Source organism: Halichoerus grypus, chromosome 1 (assembly GCF_964656455.1).
Source record: "Halichoerus grypus chromosome 1, mHalGry1.hap1.1, whole genome shotgun sequence".
Lineage (NCBI taxonomy): Eukaryota > Metazoa > Chordata > Mammalia > Carnivora > Phocidae > Halichoerus > Halichoerus grypus.
Window position 1 is genome coordinate 108747827 of NC_135712.1, and position 26172 is coordinate 108773998.

Sequence of the window (26172 nt, forward strand, 5' to 3'; positions counted from 1 at the left end):
CTCAGTGACATTATAGATTGCTACGTTTCACTGACCTCCAGGGTGATTCCAAAGTGTAAACTTTGTGTCAAGGGTCTGTAATGAAAGAACAGCTCTAGCAAATGATTTTGCTCCCCGGGTAAGAAACGAAGGACTTCTAAGACAGGGTCCCATCCTGTGAGCTGAGGACCCCTAGTGGTCGCCGTAGTAATAGCTCCTTCTGAACAGTAAGTGTTGCCTGGAAAATGAGTTAAGTATCTGAAACACCATTTTTCTGTTGTGATTAATATAATACAGCATCATTTAAAGTACTGAAAATGTAACAATGGCTGTTCATTACTGTCATTCTTTTTCAATTAAAAGATACCCAAAATACTATGACTAACTGGAGAGAGTCGGATGTTTTGATGTTATTCAAGATCACAAACTCTTGCTTTGGATACTCATCTCCAGGACAGTTACTCAATTTTTGATAAGTGGCACCCCAGATAGTTGGGTCCACTGAGAATAACAGAAATGTTCTATAGAACTCAAACAATAACAGAATTGTATTAATTATAAATAATATACTTACTCTCATTGCAGTTAAGTTTTAGGGAAAAAAAGCACTGATCTATAAAGGAGAATTTGCAGCCTTTGGCCAAATATGAAGTGGAAATCACATAAAACAGCACTAAAGAAACAAATGAGCAAATTTCTTCACATGGGAATTTTGGCTTTCACTTGCTATTTGTGGAAATTGCAAAATGCAAAGCTCTATGGGATACTAGACCCTCACTTCAACCAAATTTTTAATTCATTGTTTAAAAACTTCACACACACACACACACACAGTTATGGCATGGCCTTGCTCAGCTGTATATGTGTAACCCCCTTCATCCCTCTGAATCAATCATTATTTCATTATTGAAGTATTCCCTTAGATTGCCTGATTTTCCAGTGTTAGTCTCTTGGGGAAATCAGACAAAAAAAAAAAAACAAATTCTTTAATAGAAAAACAGTGCTCTGGAATTGATGAGAGAATTTTTTCCACTTACAGTTTCCCTCCCCTATACTCAAAATAATATCAGACAGTACTTGAAGTATCAGGGGAGGGGAGGGCAAGAGTTTTCAGAAAATACTGGGTAATACGTTGTGATTCAGATTCACTCCCAGTACCAAAGGATAGTTGGTGAAAAAATAGCAAACGCCTTCCTCGCAATTGGTTAAAACCAGATGATGAATTTTCATATCAATATGTTCCTAAAGACAGGCATGAATGCTTGAAACGCGCAAAAATAATTTACTCTTCAGTCTCAGATACACAAATATACTTAAGAAAGAGAAGTTTTATTAGGGCAATTTCACTTTATTTTTCCATACAGCAAAGTCAACTACTGCAGTAATAATAAAATAAGCATAAAACAAATTGCAGCCCAAGACAAAATACATAATTTTAAGCAACTACAAGCAGAAAGTAAGTTGTGATTACATAATAGTAAAACCAAGCACATCTGTCCTTTCAGCAGATGAAAGCGGGTGGGTTGCTGATAAGTGCAACATGATAACCAGCTGGAGTGAAGGCTGGATACACAAATTCATTAAACAAGTGCCCATTATCACATTTGCTTTTTTGAGTGCTTCTGAGTTGAAAATTAAAACCGTGAAATTTGAACTGTGTTTTATTTTTCACCTGCTGAAAGAACAGGATCCTACGGCAATTAAAAAACAATCACATAACTATAGCTACGGTGTGCTGTTTGGTTTGCCTGTTTATGGTTTAAATTTTGTGAAAGTCAATACTTGTTTTGAAGATTTTTTTTTTTTTTTGTGAACAATAAACCACTGAAATTGGCAGAAACTGATTTGTATAATATATGTCCTTAGTATAGTTCTTTCTCTCTTGTTTTTTTTTTTTTTCGTTGAAGTTTTAAACATGCAGTAGTTTTGAAAAATGTACGGAATATCTGATCCATGATTTCACCTTAATGGTTGAAGTACCTGCTATTTTTGGTAATGATCTTCAGGCAGATTTGGCCCAATGGAGTTTTTGTCAGTCATGAGATCTCGGAAGGATGGCATATCTTTCCAGCTGAAAAAATCCTGGCAAACTACAAGCTGTCCACAATAAAGCAAAGCAACATGTTTGAAGGGATATGGAGTGCTAACTCTGTGCCACTTTTGCAAGCAATTTTGCTCAGTCTGTCATTTTATTAGCCTTAACAAAACTCCTTGTAATTATAGACGTTTTTATTCAAAATAAGATCTTACTATTATACAGGTTTCTCTCTTTTGACTATATACAGAAGTGCAAAAAGTCAACCTTCTCTCTAGACGTTCCAACATGCTAAATTGCAGCATAATCAACCCTCAAGAGTTTGCACACACGCTATAATTCTCATTACGTAAACTTTGAGTATTTGGATTATCAACAAAAAGTCCCTTGTTCTATTTATTGATTATGCAGCTTATTTATAACAAGGCCTGATATTCAGGGATTTCAAAAATATTAAACAATACTTTAACATTTGAAATGGATACAGTAGAAAATAAATTTTATTCTAATATCTAGGATCTAGATCTTCTTATAATAACTAATTACAAACAAAATAAATCATCAAAATATTACTCAATTGTCTGCCAGGATTGTTGCGATAGCAACAACTTAACTTCTTACTTAGCAATGATTATATATTTATAAGATATCCATATAAAAGATCTTTGTTCTTTTAATGAAAACTAGACAAGAACTAACAATGACTGACATTCTTACACTTTAATATTAAATCAGTAAAATATAAATCATTTAGTTAACAATAATACGAATATTCGTATGACACTACATGTAATTCAAAACTGAGTATGTTATGAAGGAAAAACTAATTTTTTTTTGTATTTTGAAAAATTCATCGGTAAAATCTAATAAAACAATAGTCTATAAACTGAAATGGTATTCAATTGTTAATAGAAAATGAAATCTAATAAATGTAGGAAATGAAAAACTACATTTTAACAAGAAAAATAAGTAATATTCTATAATGTAACTAACTACAATAACATGTGAAGTCACCATTACTCTCTTAACATGATTGAAATTACATTGGTATGGGTTCCAACCCGTAATGTAATAATCTAAGGCTTTAATAGATGTACAGTACAATCAGTAAAATCAACACATCAGTCTTATATTAGAAAGCATCTCTCTCAAGCATAAAAACTTGCAGTAAACTTGGAAGTATGGAAAGTTCTATAACCGAACTTTCACTTCTCCCATTCCATACTATAACTACCAGTGACCTAGCCCCTACTTCAGCAATTTTTAGAACTGCTGAACAGAGCAAAAATATCCTTTACTAGCTGCAACATCCAAACCACAAAAAAAAGGAATTCCTTTGGATGAATCCATTCTTAAAAACTGAATGCACATCTATTTTTTTTTTTAATTTTGTAAAAGGCTTTCTAAGGCTATAAGCAGTTAATCAGAACAAAACAAAACAAAACAAATCACATATAAAATTCACCCATGTACTTAACCCACCCAATTACTAGGTTAATTAAACATTTCCCATTTTCATATTTTGGTTTATCATGCATCTGATGACAGTGCTGCTTTCTCCTCTGTTTAGAGTCACTATTTTAAATGTGACTGTGATGAAGCGTTTAAGCAAATGTGAAACCATTTTTGCAAAGCATTTATAGTCTTTTGACTTTTGACAGAGCTATAAATAGAAGCAAAATAATTTCCTCAAACATTTTTTTTTTTGTTATCGTGTCTCAGAAATGGCATATCCCTTTTGAATAACATGTTATACAGTATAGTATGCAGAGATATTACACTACAATGCACTGAAATAATTTTATATATATATCTATTATACATATCTCCAGTATGTGTGAGTTTATCTGTATCGAGAGAGCTTGTGTTGTGCTGTCTATTGTTACTGTAGAGTTACATCGGCCATTTCTGAGACAGCTTTGGTTTCAAAAAAAAAAAGAAAAGAAGAAAAAAAGAATGGTGCCCTTTGACTGATTAGTACTAGCAGATAAGCAACAAAATGTGGCTCTGAAAACAGTAACACTGAAGAAATAATACTCTAATTTGATATACAGTCTATGGCACTTCATGAGAATCCTTAACAACATGGTACTTAAAGCCATGATGTGCTTTAAAAGATACACAGTTGTGGTTTTGCTTGGCACATTCATCTCTGTCAGATCCCTCCCTCACCGCATCTTAAAATCTATTACATTAAAAATATTACTCTCAAACAAAAATGACTGTGCATGCACGCTCTCATCTATAATGGCAATTTTAAATACAAGGTGCACCTTTGTTATTTGTAAACCTTGAAAGAAATAAACTTATTTTTAAAAAATTATATCTTGGTCTACCGACGTACCAATACATCATAGAATCATGGTTACACCACAGTCTGTCTTTTCAAGATGGCATGAATATATAGGAAACTAATTAGGTATGCATATTTTAATGCATAACTCTGTGCTAGAAAAGAAAGACGATGTTGTTCTTTTAGACAGGAATATCACCTCAGCACAAATATCAATTAAATGTACAAAGTGTATAGGCAACAGTGTGCAGTGGATTTCCATGGTGTCTCTTCTTCTGGTTAACATGCAATATGTGGATGTCTTGTGGCTGAGGGGTTTTTGTGTGTGTTGCTTGACGGTATATACAATATGGCTAATGACCTCGTCCTTTACTCTAACCAAGCACACTGTCCTTTCCTCTTTAGTATGATCTACAAGGGAAAAAGAGATAAGCTTTGTTAAAACAGACAATAAAGCAGTTTCCAATATATACTGAATATGAAAATTGTATTTCTTGATTTCAAGTGTAAATACACGTATGTCGTTCTAGCTTCATATAAAAACAAAAAACACTTCACAAGTACAAGTGGACCTAAATTTACATCTCTAAGAGAGTAACAGGACACGCACAACTTAATAAAATTGTGGGCTTTGCTCAAATATTACCCAATACTGAGCTAAAAGTATAAGATCTATTTGCAGAATCAAGGGGCAGAATGTAGTAGAGCTCTTTTTGAGCACCATCATTGGGGGGCAGAACTTAAGCTCACTTTAATTCGTCTCTTTTATGGTTTAATAGGTAGCAAGAGTAATCATCTGGTCCTACAAAATTAAAGTCCATGCAACAGTAAGTCCTATTAAACATGACTCATCATATTTGGGTGCTTCATTAGCACAGTATATGTTTTGGGGAAAAATTATACTTTAAATAACTGTTTTGGATAAAGTTTGGGATTTTTTTCCCCCCCAAAGCCAAGAAAAATAAAAATCTCTTATGCTCCTGACAAATTAAGGTGGAAGAGATATTACAGTGTACTTGTGAATTAACAGTTCCAGTTTTTACATGAACTTTGTTCTCATCAGAGGATCTTTAAATATTAAAAGTATGCTTTAGAATACAATCTTGCGAATGAAAGAAGTCACCATTTTGCTACACTCAACAACCAGTTTAATTATTGCAACTACTCATGAAAATGAGCAATCATTTGATAAATAAACAGAACATTAAGACTCTAAGCTTCAAAACAGACAAATCCACTGGTTTGCTAATTGATGAACTTACGGCCACTTGGTATCATTTTTTTTCAACCTGGATTATGGCTCAGAACTAAACATAGTTACATATACACATTCCAAACATACCCAATTGACTACAAAAGCTTAAAGTCGATCTTTTTTAAAACATGTCAAAAGGAGAACTCTTCTTCCAAACCTACATACTACAAAGTAATGTGCTTATTCAAAAATGTGGCTCTTGTTCAGGATAATTTATTATCAGATTATTGAGAAAGCTTCTGAAGTAGACAAAAATCATGTTCAATAATTTAATTCATGATTGCAGCATGTCTTTGGTAGTACTTCTTGGATTGCTCTCAAATTGTGTCTATCTTCTTCTCCTGCATGGGCTCAACCTTTGTCCAGTTATTGCTGTGGATTATGATCACAAGGGCCTCAGAACTGGTTCTCTGCCACCATCTTCTCACTCACACACACTGTCCCTTCTTTGGAAAGGCCCTCACTCCTCCCTTCTCTCTATAGCGACCACCATTGCCCCAATTCACTTATTTGCTGACTCTGCTGGAAGAAGTTGCTCCTTCATCTTTGCTCCAAGAGAAATTTGTTCAAAGCTCTCGTATTTTAAAGATTTATTTATTTATTTATTTGACAGAGAGAGAAACAGCGAGAGAGGGAACACAAGCAGAGAGGGTGGAAGAGGGAGAAGCAGGCCTCCCGCCGAGCAGGGAGCCCAATGCGAGGCTCGATCCCAGGACCCTGGGATCATGACCTGAGCCGAAGGCAGACGCTTAACGACTGAGCCACCCAGGCGCCCCAAAACTCTCGTATTTTAACATAGTGTGCTGAAATTTCCATCTTTATCTCATTGTCTATTCACTTTATCTCACTGACATGGTAGCACATAGTAATACATAGCAGCACGAAAAAATCGTTTTTAAGTGTGTTCATGAACAGATACATGGAGGGAAGCAAGAAAGAAGGATCACCCATCTTATTACCAGATTCAGTTTTAAACACGGTGGCTCTTTTTAAGTATAAAGAATATTCTGAGCAGATATGATAGATTGAATGCATGTATTCTGAATAAAGCAGATCCTCTAAGGATGAAAAATGGCCACCTTTCACAAGTATCTAAGTCAATGTGTCTGAAGGAAAATCACAAGACTTTCAAATTATTTTTTGAGCAATGGCAACATCTTCAGAATTATGCAATCCTCTAAGGTGACTATTTTGAAGTACCTAAAATTCATTCGGATACGTAGATGTATGTGTACGCATAGATGTGAGTGTGTGTATACATCTATTTAAAGTCCAACTCTTGGGCGCCTGGGTGGCTCAGTGGGTTAAGCATCTGCTCTCAGCTCAGGGCATGATCTCAGGGTCCTGGGATCGAGTCCCACATTGGGCTCCCTGCTCAGTGGGGAGCCTGCTTCACCCTCTCCCTCTGCTCCTCCCCCTACTTGTGCTCTCTGTCTCTCTCCCCCTCAAATAAATAAAATCTTTAAAAAAAAAAAAAAAAAGTCCGACTCTACATTCAAATAACCCCGTGTGTGTGTGTGCGTGTGTGTGCGGTGACGCATGGCGGGAAGTGGGTACATGTTCTCATTTAGGATTTAGCAAAAAATTAAAAAATATTTTAAAAAATGATGACCTACACCAGGGCTCAGCAAACTACTACCTGCGAGCCAAACCAGGCCTGCTGCCTAGCTTTGTAAATAAAGTTTTATTGGGACAGAGCCACACCCTTTCATGTCCATATCATCTCTGGCTGCTCTCATGCTACAGGGGCAGAGCTGAAGAGCTCCAACAGAAAAGAGTGGCAACAGAAGCCATGTGGCCCACACAGCCACAAATATTTACGACCTGGGCTTTTCAGATCGATACCATCTATTTAGTTTTAAGTCATATTTTTTTCTTCATGCTTGTGTTTATTTCTAATAAAAATAACAATCTAATCAACAAAATTTATTTTCCCTAAGTATTACGTATATTTAAGTGATATTAACATATGTATTATAAATGTGTATAATAAAATTCCTCATAACCCATTTAAGATAAAAATAAAAGATATAATAAAGATAAAGATAAAGATAAGGATAAATAAAAAATAAAGATAACCCATTTAAGATAAAAATTCCTTATTCCACTCAAAACCTTCAGTACTGAAACAGATGCTGCTTTCTAAGTACATTCATTCATCTAAGCTTTGTTTAATTTGTCTGTACCTTCTACGTATAGAACTGTGCCAGTCACTAGGCAGGTGTTCAGTAAGTATCTGATGATACTGAATTTAAAAAAATAATTAAAATAAAATAAAACATATAAATATTTTCTCATAAAAATTTTGCAAAATTTTCTGCAGCGCATCATACCAAGGTTATCTTAAAAAACCACTACGAATAAATACACACTATATATGACATAATGAACTTACTGTTTAGTGATGAAAATTCTACATCTGGGTTACATACTTGTGGCTAGTCAGATGTTCGGCAGATATTATGGGTATCTAGCAAATAAAAAATTATCTGATGAATGATCCATGCAAGCAAGCCAACAACCAAGAGATGAAAACATTTTAATATTAAATTTTTTTAAGAGAAGTGAAATTCAGCTGTGAGGTGACAGTCCTTATCTGGCCAACGTAACAGTAAGTTAATGTAAACTTAATATCAAGGTAGCAACTCATTGTTTAAAATCTTTGTGTTAAATACTATTCTATTAATGTTATCAGTTTTTAGGAAGTAAGAGAAGTAAAACTATCAAAAATTCATGCACAGCAGTAATTGAAAGAAGCCCTTTTTGTTGGCCTACACACACACACCTGTGGTTTCACTTAGGCAGTCATCCAGAAATCCAAGTAGGAAATGCCTTGCCTACCTTTGTGCAACCAATTTCTAACATTTTTGTTCAACTTATGGTTTCTAGCTTTTTTTTTTTTTTAAAATTAAAAATACCAAGTAGGAATTTTGAAGGAATACTTCAAAGGAACCCGATAGGAGCCTAGGTTCATTTCAGAACCCATTTCTGAATCCTGATGGCACAATTTATCGTATTATAAAGGGGCACGAGAATTTAAAAAACTTGAGAGAAAATACAGTAAGAAATCAATATACAGGTGCCTCATCGCAATGGTCCCCAAAGCAATGACCTTCCAATTTGTAGCCTGATTCTCCTCTAACCCAGAACTGTGGCCGCTAACCTGGGAACAGGTAGCGCGGTAGCGTGAGGCAGTCAGAGGACTGAAAGCACGGGTTCTAACCCTAGTGGATCCATTTCTTGGCCATGTAACCTTGAGCCAAGCACTTAATTACTCCATGCTTAAAAGCTTCTTCGTCTGTAAAATGGCGCTCATCCCATCTCGGCAAGGGTGATGGGAGAAGAGCGAAATCACGTCCGTGAAGGCATTTCGTTGTTGTTGTTTCAATTTAGATGTCCTAGACTAATTCAACATATTATAATCCACAGTCTGGAGTGTAAATTAATATGCTTCTATTTTATTTCCATTTCTCAGCTGACATCTTTACACAATTTTACAGCATTGGCAAATGGCACGAAAATGTGCTCCAAGCATAATGAAGCTTCTCATACCATTTTTCCTGCTGCTGCAGGACAGGATGTTGCACCCAACAGTGTAGAAGCATCAAGGATGGGGCTGTCGAAACATACCAAGGACCTTCAACACCAATCGATGCAGATGAAGGGCCAGCTATAAACTTCTGCATGCATGCAGGCTGCATTTTGTGGCATCAGCTATTTCCAGCATTGCTAATATACTGTAGGCATATACATATGTATGTATATGTAGATATAATATATGTGTCTATATATATATCCATTTCCCTTTTCTTTCTTTTGGTTGTAAAACAGTACGAAGACCCAAGATTATGCATGAAATGGTCACAGCACAATGCAAAAAGTAAAGTGTCCCCTACAACCCAGGTGGCCCAGGGCATGTTGGAATTTGCTTTGCTATAGTTCGGCTTACACCAGCAATTCTGTCGTCATACGTGGTAAACGCACAGAGCTCAGCATCATCAATTTGCACCATAAATGGATCGCGTTGAATCCATTAAGAAATTTCTGCCATAGATTACTTACTAACATGCCACATATGCACAATCTAGAATTCTTGTAAATGAGTCTGATGTGTTAGCATAAATCCAGGGCTATTTTGACAAGCTTCAGAAAAACTAATGGTTTTTTGCCAAGAAATGTTTAAAGCTTGCCTGAAACTTTAAAATACATCCATTTTGGCAGGCTGCTTTTGAAAGTTTTTAATGGCTACACTAATAGCTTATGGTTCTCCAACAGGACGTGGTGTCCGGTAGAGAGCGGGGTGCCTGCTTCTCACAGCAGTAAATACCAATTCAGATGGCACTTAATTGGCCTTCTCTGCCCAAGGGGCCACATGTTGACTCCTTTGCTTCATTTGGCTACATTTACCCGTAGTCTGTGGGTTATCTGAAACTTGATTTGGCTCTAGAATTTTTCACATGCTATTAACCGTACTGAACTTTGCTTTTGTAACAAACACACCTATACGTTAAAGCCAAAACCTCCTTCACCTAAGTTTGACTGATTCAACCGTTATTTTCTAGGGCACAATTTAAAATAGGATCAGAGAATGCTGGCTGAGCCAAGGTCAATTTTTAAACTTTAAATATTTTAATAATCATTTTCTTTTAAATAGTCATCCTTACACGTCACAAAACTCAAGTTTCTGAAACAGATCCCACTTACTTACGAGTAAACTGTGAAACCATTACTCCACAAACATGTATGGAACACAGAATGACTCAATTTACCATCTCTGATGTCTTTTTTTCCTTCGTAACTCTCCAAAATCTATGCTGGCTAATTACAGAAATAAGAGCGCGTGGGTTTTTTGTTTTGTTTTGTTTTTGTGTTTGTTTTTCCTTGAAAGCACTGAGAATCAAAACCTGGACGCCAATTTAAATTATTTTGAACATACAGTCTGCTTATCAAACAAAACCGTCATGAATTTGTAACAAACTCTATTTACAAGACTGGTCATCTGTGGCATATATAACATATTTTTAAACATTTTGCCTTTTATTAAGAATTTAGGCAAGAACTAAGAAACAGTATATACCAAATGTTTATAATGGACACCTAAAATTAGCTGCATTTTTGACCGGTCAAAATCCCTGCACGATGGAGACCCAGTGAGAATTGCTTGTGTAAATATCATTTTAGTAGCTTTAGAAACGGAGCCGCGACAACTCTGGAGCACTTATAAATGGCATCAAAGCATTCTGCTGCTCATCATAGAGAGAATGTGTAGGCCAACAAGAGGTATCTTTGAAACCCCATGCTATTAAAGCACCCACCACAGCCCTCACGGACACACGATTCCCACTGACCTCAATGGGAAAGCCACGTGCGTAAGGGCTGTTGGACCGAGCTCTATTAGAGTTGGTTTTTAAGAAACAAAGCTGTAAATTAGCAAACCTGGTTGGCTGTGGCTGTTGCAGCGAAGGGAACACTTGTGGCAGATGTTGTTGCTGCGGACACAGTGGCTGGCGTAGCACCGTGCACCATGGGAACTTTCGGAGGGAAAATCAGATAAGCAAACATACAGAAGAGTGTAGCAATATGGAAACCATGGCAACATGGAGGCGATAATTGGGCATGGTATTTATCACAGCAATAAGCCATGTGACGGGACATCATCACCAGCGAGTGACATGCAATCACAGCGCAAAGCAGGACAACATTCCAAGGAGAGAAGGGGAAGGGGGATGAAAGAGAAAAAAAAGGGGAAAAAAAGCTTGTTACCATCAAATCAAGAAAATTGACACAACAGGCTTAATTTGCTACGTCAAAAACAAGAATTTTATATAGTGTTCACAGTCAGACATTCAAAATCTACATCAAAATACAGGTATTTACTTCATTTATACAGTTATCTGTTTGAATGAACGTATTTTTTCTTATTTATTATTATAAAAATACACAATATATTACTTTTACGATACAGATTTTTTTTTTTTTTTTTTTTTTACACACCAGAACTCATAGTCCAATCAAAATCCACCAAAGGTGACTAAAGGAAACTTGTGTGTAAAGAAAACATTTATGTGAGTCCATGTCAATTAAATAGAAAATGGCATTTAATTGACAGGTGTTAGTAAAAGGGAAATGGACTTGCCCAATAGATATAAGTTAAAACTTAGCAGTGGATTTTGAGGGGCTGTGAGGTGCACCATAGGTTTAAGATAATCAAGAAACAAAGCTGGGACCTACCAACACTTGTAGCGGGTGTCATGCACAATATTGAGCCTGCCCATCATGCATTGCAACAGGAAGGTGGATTTGAAAAGGGAAAAGAATTAAAACATCCCATCACACGTGTCATTAGGAAATTCATTTGAACAAAGAAGAAAAATTGTTATTATGGGAACAGTGGCATGTAACTGTCAGCACAATCAAATCATACAATAGCACAGTGATCAATTAGAACTAGTCTCAAGTGAAGAATAAAAGCCAGTTTAACTGTGTGCTGGTACACTTTGTTTCTCCTAATCGCTGCCTAAAAATAAAAGTATTTTGGGAAAAGTTCGGACTTGCTTCATTTTTTTAAAAATCATATTGTAATTTGTTTTGTTTTAATCTGGTTACTAGCCATCTGGCGGCTTTGCTATTCCTGACTTTAACATATGACTGTATTACACATTTTCTTTATATTGCGCACATGTTAAATAATTAGAGAAATTATTTATTACTAAAATGCTAGATAATCCAATGCACAAAACTGGCTTAACGATGTAATAAAACCAAAATATTCATTTTCATTCCCTTGGTTTTATTTCCCTGCTCACTCTAGCAGCAACCACACAGACATGGAAGGGGTGGCGATCATCCATCCGCACAGGGATTTTATTTGGAGGGATACCAAGCAATAAATTATGCATAAAGAGAAAGTGAAACTTCTGCATTGCCTTTGTTTGGAATTTAAATGTAGAAAAAACCTTTAGAGGGGATCTACTTGTAAGTCTCAAAGTGGTCTGCTTAATAGGTATCTGGGGAAACTGACTGGTTTTCACTGCTGGGTTAGACCTTCAGGACTTCCTGGAAGAGCAAACGTTCTAGAAAATTGCACATACAAAAAATCGTTGATTAGACTTCAGTGAAAACCCTGAATGGGAGATAATGAAGATATCTGCATCGCATATGGGGGGTTAACAGTGATGTTTCCATTGTTCCAACCATGGTGTTAAAGTATTACAAATATAGGCCCTGTTCTCTTTTACATATAAACAGTACAAAATGTATTTTTTTTTTTTTTTTTTACCAAGCACAGGGCACTTCCCCACATAAAGAACTACTGTTCTTTCTCTGAGATTATTTTAGATTTCTAGGTTTTAAAATATCAAATGATTTTATATTTCTATCTAAATCTTGGCACATCCTATTTAAACACTAGCAGCATCTGGGATGAACATTTGTTAGAAAAATATCTGCCAATTGAGTCTTGTCAGAGATGGCCCTACAAAACAAAGCTGCCATTGAGAAACACAGATTACTGAGCTGGCATCCCCGTAACAGCTGCAATTAGTCTGTTATCACAATTAGACCGTGGGCACAATGATCAGTGATTCAGCTCGGCCAAGGAGCCAGGGAGGCATCCTCTCAGGTGGAGTGATATTACCCTGAAAGGCATTTTTTTTTTTTTTGAGACACTTGAAGATCTCTATCATTTTCTACTGCTACCGAGTCAAAGACTTGTGAAAGACAACAACAAAAACAGACCAGTAATAACAAAGACGTTAACTGGAGACAGTAGAGCAAGCGAAACTTAATCCTGAGTCTAGATCCTGTGAAATCATTATCCTCTCAAGGTGGGGCACGAGGACTGGGAAAGAGAGGAATGAGAGGATGAATGAAAAACAATAATGTGGTATTCAAGGAATATTAAAGCCAGTTTAAATACTGTACAGGTTATATGTTTTAAATTTACTGTGTATTATTATGCTGCAATTTGCCTATTCTATTTCATCCCGTGCATAATTTAGCCTGCACATGCTGAAAATGAGTTAACTCTCCTATCTGTCTAAAGCTTCTATGATTTGAATTTTAGTTTGAGTTATCTTCCTCATTACCATTATAACCAGTGCACACAGTTTTGAGAGGGATTTGCAGCAAATAAACATAAGGCAGCAATGAAAATACTAGCCAGGTGCAATAATTCACAAAAATGAAGACATAATGCTGTAGGACCCACTTACCAAAACCAAAAATCACTTTGAAATGACCATAATATCCATCTTTACATCAAATTGGGTTGATTTACTAATAACGATGCACAAATAGCCAATTGAAATTTTTTTCTTTAATTTTCAACACAAGGCAAATTTTAAGTGAATGTATTTGTCAATTTCAAATTTCCCCTATGAAGATATTTGCATAGCAGAACGATGTGTTTTTGAGGAATGCATTACTGTTTGAAGATGCAGGGAAAACAAGTAGGAAGGTAATTCACAAATGCGATACATGCACAGTTAAGAATACTTCAAGGAGAAGGGAAAGAAGTAGAAGAGAGAAAAAGGATTTTAACGGAGAGGTTTGAATTTGGATGTGGTAATTCAAGCCTATGTATGGCTACAAGTATAAAGCTGATTTAGGGTTTTCTAAAATTTGTATCATTTAGGACTAAACTTGTGTCACTTAGGGCTCAAAATTCACAATCAATTGAATTACTCTCAAAATTGATATCCAAAACAGCAACAGCTTCATACAGTTTATTTGTTTCTATGTTTTGAATTCTATTCGATTGCACTACTGAATTCAAGAAATAACAAATAAAACCTAGTGCTTATTACATTCCAGGCTTTATTCTAAACTCTTAGACCTGCCTATGAAAGTGCTTTAAGAGAATGTTATATGAAATTGTTTAAAACTCATTTAAACCCAACCTTATGAAATAATTACCATTAGTATCCCCACTTATAGATGAAAAAAAACAAGGTATGGAGAGAGATTATAACTTGTGGTGGAGCTGGATTTAAACTCCCAAGCCTGATTTATAATCACTATGCTGAGTTTCAAGTAAACCATCTGCATTAATTTCATTAATTATAGTAAAAGTGACAAGCTGGGAATTTTTTTTCTGTTTTCAGCCCCCTGCACCTCCCCTCTCACTCCCTGCCCCCCAAAGAAAATTTCCTGGCCTTCTGTTGCTTTCTATCTGGTAAGTTGCAATACAAGCCAAAGCTGAAGTTGCTTAAAGCACATATATTTTTAGATGGTTTTAAATCACAAGCCCACACTGAGGGCAATATACTAGGAGGAGAGAAGAGAGGTGTGTTTTTGAGAATAGGAAGTAAGCACAAATGGTGAAGGAGAACAGGGAGAAAAAGTCCTCAAGGTACAGAGGAGGGGAGTCTGCAGGGTCATGAGTAGCTGGACACATGGCCTGTTCTTCCACAACCACCCACAGGCACAGGCTGTCAAGGGAACGGGCTGCTTATGAGGCTAAGGCGCTCAGGTAGGCATGCCGGTACCCAAGGCAGCCTCAGGAACTCTGGAATGCCTGCCTCGCTGAGACCCTGTAAGCATGGGCAAGGATCACAGCAGCGTGACCAGTGCCCGCTAAAGATGGAGAATGGGCAGCCTGTCTACCCTACTGGACCTCACAGGACCTCTCTTTGAGGGTGGGGATGGGAGGGAGGAGATGTGAGAAGGGGGTTCTGGAATCCTAGCAATGTCTGGTATTTCTATCCAACACAGTGAGCTTGGAGTTTAGAGGTGGACTTAATTTAAATTCAAGAAAATAAACTGATGTACATAACAGTGACGTTTCTTACCTACTCTAATCTTGGGGGTGAAATTCATACCAACAACCTAAGTAGACCCTAGATTATGCATGATCTGTATGAATATTCAATTTAGTTTTAAAGGGTGAAGATTTAAAAAAAAAAAGTAGTATATATCTAAAACTTAAAAAAAAAAAAGGAAACTTGAATGTGAACTTAATCTAATATTTGCATTTATTTTTAAATGAGATGGAGGGTATAAAACACCAGTCATGGAGACAGGTTATCAATAAGGCCTCGTTCATCTTTTAGGCCAAATTATTTCTTAGGACTTCATGTAAAGCTCATAGATGTTAAGAGACTGACTGAGATCCCCCCAACCTGATTTCAAGTTCTATCTAAACCTTACAAGCCATGCAACTTGGAGCAAATCACTGGACCTCTCTAGGTGCCAAATTACTCACTGGTAAAATGGGACTATTAATGCCAACCTTTCAGGGTTGTTGTGAGAACAAATGTGAGATAATGTATATAAAGTATCCAGTGTAGTATGGCACAGAGCAAACACTCAATAGAGGTAGCTCTTTTGAACAAAATGTGTGAAACAACTGGGCCAGAAGCCGTAGGGAGTCGTGGAACTTGGAACTGGAGAGCATGCAGACCTTCTAAAGGATTGACATTTTGTTTTTATTTAAACACTCCTAGACAAATATTTCTGGATTCTAGATTTAGCTCCTGGGCCATAAGTTTGTAATCCCTAGTGTCAACACTGGTCTACCATGTGGCATTGATTCAGTGAATGGATGGAGGGGTGGGTGGGTGGGTGGATGGATGGATCAATGAGTGGGTGGATGGGTAGATGGATGGATGGAAAACGGGGAAGGAAAAGAGGAAGGGAAGGAAGGAGGGTGAGAGACAAAGGAGGGAAGGAGGATAAGAAGGAAGAAGAGATAGATGGTTGGAAGGATAGATGGATAAATGGATGTATGCATGCATGCATGCATGGAGGGATGATAGATGGGTAGGTGCCACATAAGTCCACTTTTGTTATTAAAAGTTATGATATATAGTAATTTTTTCTTAGCTAGCTACCTGGCCTGCCACTGGACCCCGATCTTTTGCCAGCAACCTAGTCTGTATGCAATCACCTCCTCTAATGATCTAGACAACTATACTTCACTGTAACTTCAATGGAATAGACCTACATACCACTGAAGTTATTAGTGAAGCAAGAGACTACAGAGCTCTAAAACTCTAAGCTACAAAAAAATAAGTAACTTCTATTTTCTTTTCAGTTCCAATAGAGCCTTCAGAATATACCTTCCAAATTATTATATTGTGGGCAGTTAGGATGCTCTGATCATATAATTCACCTGTATGCCTGCAGAGTAACATAGTCTTTGGAAAATAAACTTCCTTTTCTCCCAGGTATTATATATGAGATTACATCAATTTGTGGCAGGACGGATTTCCTGTAGTTCTTAAAGAGCATTTAAAAATTGAATTAGCTGGAAAATTTTTAAAAATTGAGAAATTTCACGTATAAACATCCAAATGAGGTGAATAACTAGAAAAAAAAAAAAGTCACAAGATCTGGCAACCCTGGACATCAGGGCCACTACATTAGATTGTGCAGGCTTGCATGGGAGGCAGAGACACAACTACCCTATAAAGTAGATGGAGCCACAAAGGATGTGCAGTATACAACAGGTACAACCTGCCAGGCAGATATTCCTCTGAGGCAATTAGAGGCTAAGTCAAAACATTCACCGGCCCCCTTTAGATTGGGCCTGTGCTCCCCAGTGCCTCCCAGGCCCCACAGTTCCTAATTTATTTCTTGTTCCATTTGTTTATGTTTCCTGCCTGGCCCCTAAGGCATTTTAGTTTACATTCTCTGCATTACATTTCTTTCCCTTCTGGCTGGCTGACAAAGTGGTTTGGCAGAAGTAAAGATGGGTTATCCATTTTAACCTTCTAATGTCATACAGCCAATTTTTTTTGTACTCAAGCACATATAACAAATAATGACAATAGTTTAAAATAATGACAATAGTTTAAAAGAATGACTAAGGTTTTACCTACTTCTGATTATGTGACTAATAAAGGTTAAGCCCTTTAAAACTGGGTTACAAATAGGTGTAATTTTATATTACTATTGCAATAATTTCGTATCATATTTATTAGAAATATCAAGAACAGAATATAGAATATCTCTGATGCAAAATTCATCATAAAATGCAAATATATCTTAACATTTTCAGCACACTTCAATATATGTGACACATTTTATTTAAATTAACAAGGCTTAGTTTCTAGAACAGAGAGATAAGTATGATTTTGAATTATGAATGTGTTTATTGTTTTTCCCTAACTTGATCCTTACTTAGCTTCTTTTGCTCTGTCTTATCCACACACTAAAAGCCTTTCTAGGGAGGGATTACTGTCATAAATATCATTGCATAAATTCAATTAATGGTTAAGCTTATTTAGAAAAGTCCTTAGTCATCAGAATGTTGTTGGAGAAACTAACATAAAACCCATGTAATAAGATAGAAATGTTAGATTTCCTTAAATAATATATGGAAGAAGTTAGATTCTTTTATTTTTAAAGATTTTTTTTTTTTTTTTTTTTTTTTTTATTTATTTGAGAGAGAGAGAATGAGAGAGAGCAAGCACATGAGAGGGGGGAGGGTCAGAGGGAGAAGCAGACTCCCTGCCGAGCAGGGAGCCCGATGCGGGACTTGATTCAGGGACTCCAGGATCATGACCTGAGCTGAAGGCAGTCGCTTAACCAACTGAGCCACCCAGGCGCCCTAGATTCTTTTATTTTTAGATTTTAAAGACACTCACTTTGAATGGCAATGTTTTATTCAATGAAAATAAACGGACAAAAATAATCTTTAATTTCTTCAAAGAGATTATGGTAGCTACCCACAATCTCTTTAAACTTTAGTGATCTGGCTATAGAAAAATTGATAGATTATTTATTGAAGATGGCATAAATCTAGGGGTATGGCAATTTTTATATAAAAGCAAAAAGATTAAATTCTGGAAATCTCCGAAGACCTATATATGTTGAGAAAAAATTTTTAATCTTATAAAATATAGGAGAAATATGTAAGATATGAGAGATTTTTCTCCTCTGAATGCATAAATACCTTACAGATCAAAATGATTTAATTTGTATTCTACAATGGACAAACCGCAACTTGCTAGATCTTATTTCGTGAGTACAAACATTTTATCCATGGTGCCTAAGGCATATGCTATTTTAATTCATGGAATACTCCAGATACTCCAGTTCACTGAATGTTGCTACCTATTCTACATCTGGATGGCCAGCTTTCGGAGATGCACTGTATAAAAAGTTGTGCTTAGCAGTAAAAATTACCGTGAATGTAATTTATTCTTTTGTTCATGATTCAAAAATAAGTGATCACATTCCCTCACGGCATTTTGAACCTAATGCATTTAAATACTGTCAATATAGGGTAATATACTAATGATGCTGGACCTCTGACCTACACACCTCGTCATTCATTTATTAATTTAATTAGTAAGATAAAATCATTTTATTAAATACATCTCTGAACCCATGGTAGTTATTTCAGAAAGGTTAAGAGGGAAAGAGGAAAATGGGATTAGTCTCCAGTTAGTTGAATTCCAGATTATGAGAAGTTTAATGTGTATTTTCTGAAATAATATGTATTTTCCAGGTTTTAAGAAGTTTAATATGTATTTCTTCTTCTGTACGAAGAGTAAAAATAATAAATTTTCAAGTAATTAAATGACTGATTGTTTCTAAATTTTATACCCTTGTGGATAGCACTAGAGTATGCTTATGTGACTAAGATGAAATCAACTGAAACCACAAATGTATAACTCAATAGTAGATGTAAACCTCCCTGGGCACTTAGGAGAATTTCAATATTAGCTCAGGAGCAAAAAATGATTTTAAGCAATGTATTGACTGGTACCAATAAGAGCACCTTTGAAGAGCTCTGGAACACAGAGTCAGTTTTTTGTTGTTGTTTTGTTTTGTTTTTGTTTTTATTCTCCACCTTGAAAACAAAAAGGCTGAAAAATAAAAATCAAAACTGGAAGTGTCATTTCATCGAATTCAGATTTACTCTATGGAATCATGACGGCAAAGGGGTCTTACAGCAGGAAAGTGTCATAAAATAGCTTGACAGACATATAACAGTGTTGAGGAAGGAGGAAAAAAAAAAGAGAGAGAACTGTATTTCAATTCCAAATTACACAAACAAAAAGAAATATATAACACATCACACTGATCTTTAATCCACTTCTCATTAAGCTAAAATTCTCCGTTTTTAAGTTTCCACTGTTGACCACCTTACCTTTCACCTTATCTATGGCTAACAGCAAACTGGGGGCAAGGCTTATCTGCTCTACCAGCACAACTCTCTGCAGCTCGTCAGATTCGTTCATTAACAAGCTCAGACCCCTTACCTGGTGGGAGAAATGCTGTATGTTGTTGCAACTGCATGTTGGCTAGAGCCTGTTGGTATTGGAAAATACCAGTGTTAAAGACTGCGGTGGCACCGTTGGTTTTTTCAAGAGCAGGCCTCTTTGGTAATGGGGGAAGTACAGCTTGAGGAATTCCCTGTTCAGTGAATGAGTATAAAAAACAAATACCAGTAAAAAGAGAAAAAGAAAAAAGAAAAATCAGTTGAAGGCTAAAATTGTTAGGAAGCATGAGCAAGCAAGCAGCAGAGCACTGAACTACCCAGGGGGAAAAAAAAAAATCCAATCAACAAAAATGAAAAAAAAAAAAAAAGGCAAGATAAAAGCTTTAAAGGAAGCATTATTTTTGTCCAAAAAAAACAAAAAACAAAAAAAAAAACCCAAACCAAACCAAACCAAACCAAAACAAAAAAAAACCCCACTAGGACGAGAGCACATGTTATAATGTGTTAAAGTGTTTTAAGTCCCATAATGCTTCAGGCTTTCTGTGAGAAGCCACTGATTTGGGGAAAGAAGAAAAGCTGCACTGCGAGCTCCATGAGGATTGACGAGTATAAGCAATGTTAATTGTTAATTGTACAGAGTGACCGAAACAGGTAATATAAAAACTATTTCCACTCTGCTCCTCCCCCCAGACCTACCTAGACATGCAAATATCCCCAGAGCATGCAAGTTTTTTTTTTTCTTAAACACTGAACTATAAATATTTACAAATAAATAATTCTATCACTAAAGCCATGCTAACCAAACAGGTACATAAATATACAGTCAAAAATACATTTTTAATGTCCTTAAAGTATTTCACTAGAACATTCTACAATGTAGTTAAACTGAATGTGGGCTGCTGGGCTTTTGGAATCTTTCATGGTATGATATCTGTCCAGGTACTTATAGTATAGTCTTCCCACTAATTTTGTCAGGAAACCACACTCAGTTTTTCATTGTACTTTACAATTTTATAACAGAAAAAGGAATATATATTTTTAAATTGATAAAAAAAAAAAACTTGTATCTACAATAAAGCTACATGCCAAGCTAAAAGGTGAAAGGTCATAGTACCAGGTCAAAGGTTGCCTCGAGGGGTCGCTTCAGTGATTTGACAGCCGACTGAGTCTTAATTAGCAGGCAGCGAGCACATGATGGCAATGGGCCAGTGGGGTTCAAGCGCATTAACATAAACAGCAAGCAGAGGTGCATCATGGGGGCAGCAGTGCATTTTTGGGTAGGTGAGAAAAAACAAATAAAAAAACAAATCATCGGAATGCCATATACAACGAATAACAAGACTAAGCATGCACAATAAAGGCACTACTGAGTTGTTATTGAGAGGATAACTCCTCTTTGTAGTTAATTACAAACAAGATACTCTAACAGAAAAAAAAAAAAAGAGTGAAAGGAAGAGAGGAGGAGAGAGTCTGCCTTCTGTATTTTTGCTCAAGTATCCATAAACAAACACAGAAAAGACCTCTCTCGTGATTATTTTACTGTGCTGTGAATACCACACAGTATGTGTTATGAATATTTTCATGACTAAGTCATATATATTTATGTAAAAAAAAGGACAACATTAAAACAGCTAAGCAAAGAACAAAGAATGGACTCATTAAAATCAGCTATTAGATCACATTAAAATTTACCTTAAGAATATAGGTATCTGCTCTAAAGGATCCAATCTCTAACTCCTTGAGTACTGCTGTCTGTCTTTCTCCTTTCTGTACGATGGCATAGCCAAGCTTCTCTAGTTTGACAATTATGTTTATGCCACAACATGATTTAAGACGATCTAGGTAGCACACGGTTGAAAATCTGGTGGCTAATCCTCAGAACAATTTTGCTTAAGCAATTCTCCTAAATACTTCCAGATTATGTTCTTGTTAAAAGCAAGATACATGTAGAGAAGAGCCTTGATGTGCAAAAGAACACACCGAAGGGGAACAACGGCTGATTAGATGGCACACAGAAAAATAAGAGGACCGAAAATGGCAGTATCGTTAGGTTGAAAAAGGAGACGGGTGTTCTTTACAAAGCGGAAATTTCAGAAACCCTATATCCAGAATAAGACAGAGTAGTAAGAGTTAGGCCAAGGGTAGGAGCAATCGGAACCATTTGAGGAGTTACCCTCACATCTGTGAATGGTTAACTTCATTATGTATTGTCGGGGATACCTGAACAAACATATCTTCAGCAAAAAAAAAAAAAAAAGAAGAAGAAAGAAAAAAAAAATTGAAAGGTTAATAAAGGAACAGCTTGTAGTCAGATACAGTGGTTCAGTCTGGCGGCTAGGAGAGACAGAGCCGGGGCCGCTACTCACCATGGCGGCTGCAGTGGCTGCAGCCTGAGCTGCCGCAGCCTGGTTGACCTGGTACTGGGCAGCCTTGATCTTGGCTTGCAGATGTGCGGGAGGGTGAAAGTATTTGCACTTCTCCCGTGAGCATCTCCCTTTGATGTAATCCATGCACACGGTCACTGTGTTGTCGTTGGTGTCAATCATCGTGCTGTCAGCAGGATGAGCAAACCGACAGTCGTTTTCTCCTCTGTTGCAATTGCCTCGCTGGTACTCTCGACATACCTACGAGGTCATGAAGCGCAGGGGGCTCAGTCAACATGGGCAAAGAGAACCCTTCCGAGGATTTTGACTTAAAGTGCGAGACTAGTGGGAGAAGGCCACACGCGAAGGGGGAAAAGATCATTTGCAAAAAAAAGAAAAAGAAAAAAAGACACCGAATAACTTGAGTTCCTCATTGAGTGCACAAGTTATAACCCCATTTCAGTAGGACTTCCATGAGAAAGAAAATGCATATTTGATATGAATTATGGTAAGACATCTAATTTAAATTATGTTGATGTACTTATTAATTACCAAGGGAAAAACAGTAACTTGACAGTGAAGGGACCTGGCAGGCCCCACTTTAACCAAGTGATCAAAGTTAATAACGCCAAGAAGACATAATGGCGTCATGTATCCATTGATAGGACGCACCGATAAAAAGGCCACCACATCACTTTCGTTTATTATTGCTGAGACTGCATAACCTGAATTTAATCATGAGAAAACATCAGACAAACTGAAGTGGGGGAATGTTTTACGAAATAACTAATCAGTACTCTCTTAAAAGTATCAAGGCCGTGAAAGGCAAAGGACGATGAAACACTGTCACCGACTGAATGATCCTGGGGTCAGAGAAAGGATACTGGTAGAGAAACTGGTGAAATCTGACTGAAGTGTGTAGATTGGCTAATAGCAGAATATCACCGCCAATTTGTTTTGTAAGTGATGACACGGTCGTGTGAGTGGTTAATATTTAGGTAAACCGGGTGACGGACAGGCAGGAACTCTTGGTTCTATTTTTGCAACTTCTGTGCTATCTGAAATTATTTACAAGTAAAAGTACAAAAAGTAAAACTTGATAGCTTTTTAGTAAAATGTTTCCGAGTGCTAGGTTTCTGATCATTAGAGATTCACTTGGTAGATATATGAAGCAGAGGGAAAAAGATTAGTTTTTGTTACTGTCTATTTGGTTTATATCTGTTAATTGTGGATGGAGTCCCTGGGGAAAGGGTGAAAATGGATCATTTCTCATGTGTCTGCTCAATTTTGACTCTTCCTATTGAAGTTTGTCATGATGGCTGCTGAAATCAGGAAGTTGCCAACACCGGCTTCATTTGGGACAGTTTGACCTTTTTACCACAAGAGGGCCATCTAAAACACAGAATGTCCTTTTAATATTTCATGCTCCTACTTTGTGCTTCAAGGAGACAGTTTTTATTTTTCACGTATCTTTTCACAAACTGAGAAAATATACAGACCCCAAGCACTTTATTTTGGAGTACAGCAAGAAAGAGAAACGGGAACCATGTTATGATTTTAAAAGCAAAGGTTTTCTCGGATTTGTGTACATAAAATGATCACATTCAATTCTAGGTACTTTTCCTCCCCATTATATCCATATCCCATTACTGAGCAAAGTGCTTCCTTTTAAGAAGACCGCTATAATTCGTATCATGCTACATCTGAAAACGGGCATTATAAATGACATCTGGCACTATTTTTAAACCTCGAGCTAGCTGAAGCCTTGTATTCCATATACACAGCAATGAACCGCCTTTATTCATCACCTCATTCATTTATTTAATTTAAAAAATTTACTGAACAAATATTATACGCCAGGCACTCTGAGAGATATTAAGAATCCAGAGATGACTTAGGAAGTTACAGAGGACCCTCTTGTTTTTTTCTCATTGCGTCTGTCTTCTTGAACAGAAGAAAACAAGGCTAACCAGGAGTTTATAATTTGAAAAGCGAAAGTGATTAAGCTGTTCCCCTGAACTACTGTCCTCCACTCTAGCTGATTAGCTGCGGAGCTTTCTACACCACAAATCCCCAGTCCCTAACCAACACTTAACTGGATTAGGCTCAACAAAACAACCAGGACAAGAGAGACACACTTAACTGAGAACAAAAACTTCTCATGTATGTATATGAAATTTATGCTGAATTTATACTATCGTATGAACAAAAAGGCTATCTTTGTGTTGAAGCAAATCCATGTCAATGCAGTCTCATACGACAGGAAACTCTACACGAATGCACACTTCTGGGGTTAGTTCTCCAGTAATTCTTGCTTTCTTGAACATGCTCACAAACGAACTGGCAACAGATGAGCTGACACCCTCCCTGTCAATTTATCTTACTCTTTGCCACACTGACAAGAAAGATCTGAAAGCAGCCTATTTGTGGGCTCTTTAATAACTATTAAAATCTAAGATTCCTTATTTTCCCAAAAACAATTACGCCAGTGCCTGGTGCCAGACATTTGAGTGTCATTCTCCCAAAATACAACCTGAGTGCTGGGCTTTTGACTTTTTGTTTCTCTGTCTCAACACTCTTTTCACTTTCAGTGATATAAACCGAGATGCAGACTGCATACAAATGGTCATTCTAATACACCTCGTTCCTCTCTGTTTGCTTCATGCATGTGAGTGTGTGGTTGGTACAGCTTAAGGACTGGTTTATTATACTTTTCCACTCTTTGCTCTCTTGCAAGATGCAATTCAGGAGAATTCTCAATGTATTTAAGGGGATTGATAACTAGGAATCCACTTAGAATTTGTCCCCAAACCAGCCTTTTCGAAGGTTCAGAGGATCTAGTCAACTGCTTTGGCATGATCTGCATTTTTTACGGTCTTATTTTTTCCTAGCTTCAAGTTCTCCCAACATGAGAAATGGAACAGAATAAATACACTGAAATAGCTGTTCTCCCATTATTTCTGCTTTTGAAAAAATAAACAAAAACCAAAAAATCTCCTGTGAAAACTTGTACTGCTGAGAGCTATCTGCCAGGGGGGCTAGCGAAGTGCGCCACGTGCCAGATGTGCGTCTGCATCCCTGGTACCTGCCTGAACAGAGCAAATTTCCCAAGGCTTTCAAGACACATTTTTGTCTAATGATCACCAATAAAACAGGATCTATCCCTTGACTGTCGAACTTGGGTTTGGCCTGGTTTCTTTGATGAACTCAAGAAAACTTTAGACTATGCTGATCCTCAAAAAAAAAAAAAATCTCTTAGATGTAGTATTATATTAGTAAATGAAATAAGCGGCTGACAAAATGTCAACAAATGTGATCTTATAATTCGAATCAGGATAAGAAATTGAACGATTTACCATACAGAGAAGTTAAAACACGACAGGTTTAAAATCCTAACACCACTGTGGTTCTTTTTTCTCTTCTCATCCAGTCTTCCACAGGTACACATTTTTCAAATAGTTGTAATGATGGTATAGCTACTACTTGGTGACCTGTTTTTTGTGCAACAGTGTGCGTAAGCATTTTTTTGTTTTACTCAATAGTGTCTGGCGTGATCATTTGTGATGGCTTCATCAAATTCCATCAAACCGATGTGATACTGTAGGTAACTCTTTCAGAGATCATTTAGATTATTTCTAGATGTTCTCATGTTACAAATAATATTGCAAAGAGTATGTTCACGACTATAGATATTTAAAAAAACATTTTCTAAGGTTAAATCTGCGGAAATGGCATTAGTGGGTCAACAGATACAAGTACTTTTTATAGTCTGGTAAGTGGATTAAATAATTAGATTAAATTAATTAGATTAAAATAATTCCATCTATTTAGCTAAACACAAAATGTGTTTCAATCAAGAAAATGCTGAGTCTTTTACTCTGTAAACATTAAGGCAGGATTTGTTTTGTAAATCAGGTAAGTTTAATAAATTTTCATACAAAATAGGTAAGAGTCTGCTTTTACATTAAAACCCATCAAGTCAATAAAGATAGCCATTGAAAACATTTAAATACTAAATTCCATTTCTAGAACCATCTATGCAATAAAGTTTATAACTTTAAAAAATCAAAAGAA

General features: G+C 36.5%; 1 protein-coding gene across 21 annotated transcripts in view; it reads right to left on the reverse strand.

Moving 5' to 3' along the window:
* Positions 1-1287: 1287 nt before the first annotated feature.
* MBNL1 (muscleblind like splicing regulator 1) overlaps positions 1288-26172 on the reverse strand; it is a 202611-nt gene continuing 177726 nt past the window's right edge. For 12 of the 21 annotated variants that reach the window (XM_078070201.1, XM_078070123.1, XM_078070200.1 and 9 more), the window contains 7 exons: positions 22102-22359; positions 20850-20903; positions 19776-19929; positions 11794-11829; positions 10999-11093; positions 7958-8032; positions 1288-4718 (listed from right to left, as the gene is read on the reverse strand). In XM_078070201.1, coding sequence (XP_077926327.1) covers positions 7976-8032; positions 10999-11093; positions 11794-11829; positions 19776-19929; positions 20850-20903; positions 22102-22359 — 654 coding nt within the window. In that variant the 3' untranslated portion in view covers positions 1288-4718; positions 7958-7975. Of the gene's footprint in view, positions 4719-7957; positions 8033-9114; positions 9179-10998; positions 11094-11793; positions 11830-19775; positions 19930-20849; positions 20904-22101; positions 22360-26172 lie in introns of those variants that run through there. The other 9 variants (XM_078070170.1, XM_078070139.1, XM_078070169.1 and 6 more) reach the window with 6 other exon arrangements.